Source organism: Colobus angolensis, unplaced genomic scaffold (assembly GCF_000951035.1).
Source record: "Colobus angolensis palliatus isolate OR3802 unplaced genomic scaffold, Cang.pa_1.0 Scaffold114, whole genome shotgun sequence".
Lineage (NCBI taxonomy): Eukaryota > Metazoa > Chordata > Mammalia > Primates > Cercopithecidae > Colobus > Colobus angolensis.
The window spans coordinates 1364969-1373503 of NW_012112475.1; the positions used below are offsets into that span (position 1 = coordinate 1364969).

The following is an 8535-nucleotide window of genomic DNA, read 5'->3' on the forward strand; positions in this document are numbered from 1 at the left end:
CGCGCCCAGCCTCTTCTCTCTACTCTTTGAAAGCAGAGATACCATTAGGTGAAATGTCTGGGACAACAGAAGGGGGCTTGAACAAAAGTTAGGGAATAGGTGATTTGTGTGTTTGGTTTAATTAGCCTCTTAATTATGTGAAAATTAACCTTGGAGGATACATAGTAAGAGCGGTGTTGCTTTCTGTAAGGTTCTTTGGTGAGATTTTGGTTACCTATAATGTGTTCTGTTTCATCAGGTTCTGCAGCTGATTCATGAGAGAGATAACATCTGTAAACAGATCCACCTACCAGCCCAGAGTGGAAGCAGCCGTGTGTTGGAGGCCATGCGGAGGGGGTCAGACTTGCTTGGAGAGAGGGGGCATCCCCCACTTTTCCATGTTTCCTTAATGACCAAACAGTGTCTTTGTTGCTAAGAACATAGCGTAGTGTGTGGCAGGCACACAGTAGCTGCTCAGTAAATCTTTATTGTATGACTAAGCCACTGGGCACTGGAGTTTGCTTCTGCTCACTCCATAAGCAAAGGCTAAGGACTGGTCACCCATTTTCACTGTTTAGTTTAAAAAAACATACTTACTGAGCAGCTACTGTGTGCCAGTGAGTATTTATTGTATGACTAAGCTATGGAGCACTGGAGCTTGCTTCTGCTAATTCCATAAGCATAGGCTAAGGACTGGGTCACCCATTTTCACTGTTTAGTATGTTTTTTTAAAATTAAGCATCTATGGTGTGGCACCCTCTGAGATTTTAATTCTTTAATGTTAACATTAAGGTTTTGTTACATCTTAGAATTTAAATGTCACTCTATGTGTTCACTTTCTTTGAGAATAATAAGTATTACACAGATGAGACTGAAGGGAGAATGTGTCTCAAGGCAAGCTGTATGGAATTAGTGCTTTGTCTTTTTCCACAGGGCATAGTGTTCTAGAGGTCCTCTAAAATGTTTAATCTGGAGGCCGAGGTGGGCAGATTGCTTGAGCTCAGTAGTTTGAGAATAGACCAGCCTGGGCAACATGGGGAAACCCAGTCTTTACACACACACACACACACACACACACACACCCCCACACCCACACCCCTGCGCAACATGGCAAAATCCAGTCTCTACACACACACACAAAACCCCCTGGGCAACATGGCGAAACTCAGTCTTTACACACACACACACACACACACACACACACACCCCCACACCCACACCCCTGCGCAACATGGCAAAATCCAGTCTCTACACACACACACAAAACCCCCTGGGCAACATGGCGAAACTCAGTCTCTACACACACACACACACACACACACACACACACACACACACACACACACACACCTGGGCAACATGGCGAAACCCAGTCTCTGCACACACACACCTGGGCAACATGGTGAAACGCAGTCTCTACACACACACACACAACACACACACACTAGCTGGGTGTAGGTGGTGCACATCTGTGGTCCCAGCTACTTGAGAGGCTGAGGTGGAAGAATCACTTGAGCCCAGAAGTTTGAGGTTGCAGTGAGCTGAGATTTTGCCACTGCACTCCAGCCTGGGAGACAGAGTGAGACTCTGTCTCAAAAAAAAAAAAGTTTGTGTCCTTGAAATAAAAATTCATAGGCTGTAGATTAGATTAGAAGATACAGCTTGGATCAAAAGGGCTCTTTTGGATACTTTAAAACTGCAGCCCAAAGAAATGAAGTCACTTAGGCCGGGCGCGGTGGCTCAAGCCTGTAATCCCAGCACTTTGGGAGGCCGAGACGGGTGGATCACGAGGTCAGGAGATCGAGACCATCCTGGCTAATACGGTGAAACCCCGTCTCTACTAAAAAGTACAAAAAACTAGCCGGGCGACGAGGCGGGCGCCTGTAGTCCCAGCTACTCGGGAGGCTGAGACAGGAGAATGGCGTGAACCCGGGAGGCGGAGCTTGCAGTGAGCTGAGATCTGGCCACTGCACTCCAGCCTGGGCGGCAGAGCAAGACTCCGTCTCAACAAAAAAAAAAAAAAAAAAAAAGAAATGAAGTCACTTATCTGCTACCACACAGCCTGTAACAGTGGAGCTTCACCCATAGTCACATATCTAGACTCCGCATTACCCTGCCCCATCAAAATGAAAGTCTTTGTACATAAAAGTTACAATAATTAGGTAACTTTTCCAATACAATAAAGCTCTTTTGGATACTCGTGTGCCCTGCCATGTGGATGAGAAGTGATTACACGTGGGAATTCATAGTGTTATCTTTTTGTAGCATTCATTTAAAAAGATTGGATTTATGTAGGCCTTTTCCTTTTGTTCTTTATTGCAGATATTCAAGAGAAGCTTATGTGGAGTTAGTTCACCATATCAAAGAATCTATTCCAGGTACATTTAAGAAACCCATTCTGCTGTGCATGTTACTCTACCAGTGACCAGCCTTGTTGTTAGATACAGGCAGCCGTCATCACCTTTGGCATTTCCTTGTGACACAATTTCATACTTCTTGTGCTCCTCTTCTTTCTCTTTCTCTCTCTTTGTATTCTTTCTTTTATGTCTTTCTGACTTTTTGTTGTCTTAGTCCTGCTGGAAATACTCAGGTATGGATGATCTTGTGGTCTCAAGGCTATAGAAACTCCTTTTCTTTGGTCTTTGTATTTCTGGACATAGAGGAAAGACCTTATCTCATCTTGTAAGGTGACAAAGTTATGTCTAAATTAGTTCTGATTTGAGAGCAATTGATATCTTTTAAAATGTGTAGTTTTTCTAACTAGCTTTATGGCAACTTATTATTGTAAATTTTAAAGATAAATCCTTTCATATTATCTTATTCTATATTCTCCTCTGTCCTCTTCCTCCTAATAAAATAGTCTGTAGTCTTTTAGTTTAGATTTGGTTGTGGGTGTATACATTTTCCCCAAAATTTCTAATTATAACTGTTTTTTTTTTTGTTTTTTGTTTTTGTTTGTTTCTTGTTTTTTTGAGATAGAATCTTGCTCTGTTGCCCAGGCTAGAGTGTGGTGGTGCAATCTCGGCTCACTGCAGCCTCTGCCTGCCAGGTTCAAGTGATTTTTGTACCTCAGCCTCCCAAGTAGCCAAGACTATAGGCTACCACGCCCAGCTAATTTTTGTATTTTTTTTGGTAGAGATGGGTTTTACTATGTTGCCCAGGCTGGTCCTGAACTCCTGACCTCAAGTGATCTGCCTGCCTCAGCCTGCCAAAGTGTTGGGATTATAAGCATGAGCCGCAGCACCCGGCCTAATTATTGTAACTTTTATGCACAAAGACTTTCATTTTGATGGGGCAGGGTAATGCGGAGTCTAGATATGTGACTATGGGTGAAGCTCCACTGTTACAGGCTGTGTGGTAGCAGATAAGTGACTTCATTTCTTTGGGCTGCAGCTTTCTCATGTGTAAAATGGAGTTAATAGTACTTACCTCATTGGGTCATTGGAATAATTTTTTTGGGGGGGGATAGGCTCTCATTCTGTCACCCAGGCTGGAGTGCAGTGGCATGAACACAGTTCACCTCAGCCTTGACCTCCCTGGGCTCAGGTGATCCTCACACCTCAGCCTCCTGAGTAGCTGGGAGTACAGTTGAACACCACCATGCCTGGCTAATTTTTGTAATTTTTTGTAGAGATGGGGTTTTGCCAGGCTGGTCTCGATCTCCTGACCTCAAGTGATCCGCCCACCTCAGTCTCTCAAAGTGCTGGGATTACAGGGGTGAGCCACTGCACCCAGCCGCTACTACTGTCTTAAATGACCGTTGTATGAAACCAAATTCAGAAATATATTTTTGTATGAAACACCACAAGCTAGGCCGGGCGCGGTGGCTCAAGCCTGTAATCCCAGCACTTTGGGAGGCCGAGACGGGCGGATCACGAGGTCAGGAGATCGAGACCATCCTGGCTAACACGGTGAAACTCCGTCTCTACTAAAAAATACAAAAAAACTAGCCGGGCGAGGTGGCGGGCGCCTGTAGTCCCAGCTACTCGGGAGGCTGAGGCAGGAGAATGGCGTAAACCCTGGAGGCGGAGCTTGCAGTGAGCTGAGATCCGGCCACTGCACTCCAGCCCGGGCGACAGAGCAAGACTCCGTCTCAAAAAAAAAAAAAAAAGAAACACCACAAGCTTTTCACTGGTAAGAGGACTGATATGAAAATGTGGACACCTACTGTGTCCCTAAATGCAGCACTGAAAGTGAAAATACCTTTTCTAGTGCTTAGGGGAAATGTAGGCCAAGAAGCTGGTCTCTGTCATGGAATGCTGTGGATGAAGAGGCCCATCCCGCCTTACTCTGTACTGACTATTTGTTTTACTTATGCATGGGCTGGATAGTCCTAGGGAGGGCCTTACAGTTGCTATCCCTCCTTTGTAATCCACATATGCCAAAGGCTTCCCTTGAAGGTAAACAGCAGTGACCTGTTGTCCTTTGCTGTGTGTCACAGGTGTGAGCCTCAGCAGCGACTTCATTGCTGGCTTTTGTGGTGAGACGGAGGAAGATCACGTCCAGACAGTCTCTTTGCTCCGGGAAGTTCAGTACAACATGGGCTTCCTCTTTGCCTACAGCATGAGACAGGTGAGCCATGGGGTTGGGGAGGACTGACGTCATTCCTGACCAGTTTGGGGGTGATTGTAGAGAACTGGGCAGAAAAGAGAGTGGTGGCAAGGCAGTCCTTGAGAAACCACAGGCTCTTAGGATTCACTTCCTTTCATTTTTCTAGTCCACTGTGTCTACTCTTTGAAACAGTTCAGCAGTTTGGTGATACATGATTACTGTGCCAGTATTCCTCTTCTTTAAAGTATTTTAAAATTATGTTTAGATTGTTTACAATTTGAATATGGAAGGAGAAAACCTTTTCTTTATAAGAAATCTAAGATTGTTTCTTAACATGCAGAACTCCTTTTTGGTCTGCAGGTGTGATTTATTTTACCGGGGCCTCTGGTCATCTTCGCAGCCATCCTCAGTGGTTCCTCATATCTGTTTTCCTAGGCAAGTGAACTCACTTGGAAGCTTCCCAAGAAACAGCAGATTCCCAGGAAAACAAAGCAGAAGGAGATTAGGAAAGAAGGAGAGATTAGTGCACTTTTCCTGCAGAGAAGGATAGTCCTGGTTGACTGTCATTTTCTTGATTGTAGGCATGGATTTGCATGGTTCACTCCTCATTCCCTCAGTCACCTTTGTGGCAGTGTGCTTGTGTTTGGGCAGGAGATTGAAGGCCTCTGTGGCCAGGGGGCTCAGAAAAGCTGGCTGACGAATGACTGAACCCATGACTTTATTGTCATTGTTACTGAGCTGCCATCAACCAAACTATTTTTTTTGTTTTTTTAAGAAGCAGTGTCTTGCTCAGGCAGTCCTTCCCCCTTGGTCTCCCAAAGTGCTGAGATTAAAGGTGTCAGTCATGATGCCTCGACTTAATTCATTTGTTTTAAAGCCACTGCATAGTGTTCTGTGGGCAGCGTAACTGTGCCGATGTATGTATCTATTCATGTCTCTTTTATTGTTTTGGAGAGATGAAGCTTCAGAGGAGCTGTTAGTTTCTATTTTGCTTTTTTTCCATGGACATCACAAATATGCAAGAGAAATTCTTTTTTTTTTTTTGAGACAGAGTCTCGCTCTGTCGCCAGGCTGGAGGGCAGAGGTGTGATCTTGACTCACTGCAACCTCCACCTCCTGGGTTCAAGCGATCCTCCTGCCTCAACCTCTCGAGCAGCTGGGATTACTGGTGCATGCCACCATACCTGGCTAATTTTTGTATTTTTTAGTAGAGACAGGGTTGCACCATGTTGGCCAGGATGGTCTTGATCTCTTGACCTCGTGATCCACCCACCTCAGCCTCCCAAGATAGATTCTTTTTTTTATTTTTTGAGACAGAGTCTCACTCTTGTTGCCCAGGCTGAAGTACAATGGCATGACACCTCACCGCAACCTCCGCCTCCTGGGTTCAAGCTATTCTCCTGCCTCAGTCTCCTGAGTAACTGGGATTACAGGCTTGTGCCACCACGCACGGCTGATTTTGTATTTTTAGTAGAGACAGGGTTTTTCCATATTGGTCAGGCTGGTCTCCAACTCCCAACCTCAGGTGATCTGCCCACCTTTGTTTCCCAAAGTGCTGAGATTACAGACATGAGCCTGCGCCTGGCCTGAGAAATTCTTTTTAATACTAGGATTGGTGGAGGTGGGAGGATCACTTAAGCCCAGGAATTTCAGACCAACCTGGGTAACAGGGAGACCCTGTCTCTACAAAAAAAAAAAAAAAAAAAAAAAGCCAAGTGTGGTGGCACATGCTTGTGTTCCCAGCTATTTGGGAGGCTGAAGTGGGAGGATCACTTGAGCCTGGGAGGTTGAAGCTGTGGTGAGCCAAGATTGTGTCACTGTACTCCAGTTTGGCAACAGAGTAAGACCCTATCTCAAAAAAAGAAAAAAAAAAAAATCCTAGGGATGGGAAATGGGTTTTCAGCATGTGGGAAATGGGTTTTCAGCATGTGGGTTTTCAGCATGTGGGTTTTCCTGGGAAATGGGTTTTCAGCATGTGGGAAATGGGTTTTCAGCATGTGGTTTTCAGCATGTGGGTTTTCCTGTGGTCAGTGAATATGAGTGTTCACTTTGGGACCGAATTCCTAAGTTAGGGTTAAGGTTACAGGAACTTAATCAAGAACCTAGTGGATGAGAGCAAGCACTCAAATTGTGCCTCTGCCACTTAATAACTGTGTGACATTGGCCGGGCGTGGTGGCTAACGCCTGTAATCCCAGCACTTTGAGAGGCCGAGGTGGGCAGATCACGAGGTCAGGAGATCGGGACCATCCTGGCTAACACGGTGAAACCCCATCTCTACTAAAAATACAAAAAATTAGCCGGGCGTGGTGGTGGCGCCTGTAGTCCCAGCTACTGGGGAGGCTGAGGCAGGAGAATGGCGTGAACCCGGGAGGTGGAGCTTGCAGTGAGCCGAGATCGTGCCACTGCATTGCAGCCTGTGCTACAGAGCGAGACTGTGTCTCCAAAACAAAAACAAAAAACAAACAAAAACTATGTGACATTGGGCAAATGTCTTGGTTTCCTCATCTGTGAAATGGGGATAACATTTGTACCAACCTCATAGGGTTGTTCTGGGGATTAAGTAAGATAATATGTTTAAAGCAGTTATAATTGTGTTTCATGCATAATAAATGCACAACAGAGGTAAGTTATTGTTGTTAATAGACAGAATGGAGTAAACTCTGCAGTATTTTTAGGATTCTCCATTTTCCTCTGTGGATATTCTCTTCAAGGCAGATTGGTTTGAATGTCCAGACTTTGGTATATAGATACTCCTTTTATTCCATACTTTTGTCTAGCTTAGTGGTTCTCCAGCTGTACTGAGCATGAGCTCATGCCATAAAGATATATATACACACTGTGGTTTTGACTGATTTAAAGGCGTTTTAAGGATAAATTCCCTTTTTTCTTTTGGACTAGGTAATACATGCTTGTGGTATAAAATTCAAAAGTTTAAGTGGTGTACATGAGTAGCTCTTCTTTCTTCCTAGGTTGCCTAATGTTTTAGTTCCTTCCCTTAAGGCAACTACTCTTAGCAATTTCTTTTATCACTTTCTGAGGATATTTCACGTTTTCATAAGCATGCCTGTATGTATTCTGTCTACACCAAAGTTATATGTGTTGATCTGTACTTTGCTTATTTCAAGTAACAGTAGATTTTGGAGAACAGTCCATATTAGTACATATAGAACTATCATTCTGTTTAATAGCTGCACAATATTCTATTGTATAGATAAACCATAATTTCTGTGACTACTTGCCTAATGAAACATTTAGGCTGCATTGCATCTTATGTCTTTATAAATAGTGCTGCTGAGTAACCTAGTGTATATGAGCCATTTGGTATAAGTGTAATGTTAGGATAGATATGAAGAGTAATTTTCAGTCTGTGATTTTCATGTGCTAAATTTAGAATTTAACCCTTGCAAAAATGTGACTCCACTACATTTCTATCTTGGAATGCTCCCAGAGCCAGAGAAAGCTCTTAGCTCTGGCTTGGGTTTCTGTACATGTGTCTGTAACTTGTAGGTAGAATGAACATGGTGCCCCTCTGTGCATTAAGAATAGATTCTACAAGTCCTGGGTGACCTCTGTTTCCTTTTTTTTTTTTAATAGAAGACACGGGCATATCATAGGCTGAAGGATGATGTCCCGGAAGAGGTAAAATTAAGGCGTTTGGAGGAACTTATCACTGTCTTCCGAGAAGAAGCAACAAAAGCCAATCAGATGTCTGTGGGCTGTACCCAGTTGGTGCTAGTGGAAGGGGTGAGGCCATATGTGTTTGTGTTATTATGTTTTTTTTATGTTTCAGAACATTAGATCTTTGATTTTTTTTTTTTCCTTACCATGTTGCCTAGGCTGGACTCAAACTGCTGGGCTCAAGTGATCCTCCTGCCTCAGCCTCCCAAGTAGCTGGGACTACAGGCTGATGTTTTAAATCAAAGTTTTTGTAGTTTTCAGTGTACAGATTTTGTCCATGTTTTGTTAGATTTGCACAAAAAAAATTTCTTTTTTTTTTTTTTTTT

General features: G+C 43.9%; 1 protein-coding gene across 4 annotated transcripts in view; it reads left to right on the forward strand.

Moving 5' to 3' along the window:
• CDK5RAP1 (CDK5 regulatory subunit associated protein 1) overlaps positions 1–8535 on the forward strand; it is a 43587-nt gene that overhangs the window by 27760 nt on the left and 7292 nt on the right. For 3 of the 4 annotated variants that reach the window (XM_011959576.1, XM_011959593.1, XM_011959603.1), the window contains 4 exons: positions 239–336; positions 2302–2357; positions 4421–4551; positions 8126–8275. In XM_011959576.1, the coding sequence (XP_011814966.1) occupies positions 239–336; positions 2302–2357; positions 4421–4551; positions 8126–8275 (435 nt within the window). The remainder of the gene's footprint in view (positions 1–238; positions 337–2301; positions 2358–4420; positions 4552–8125; positions 8276–8535) is intronic. The other variant, XM_011959584.1, reaches the window with a different exon arrangement.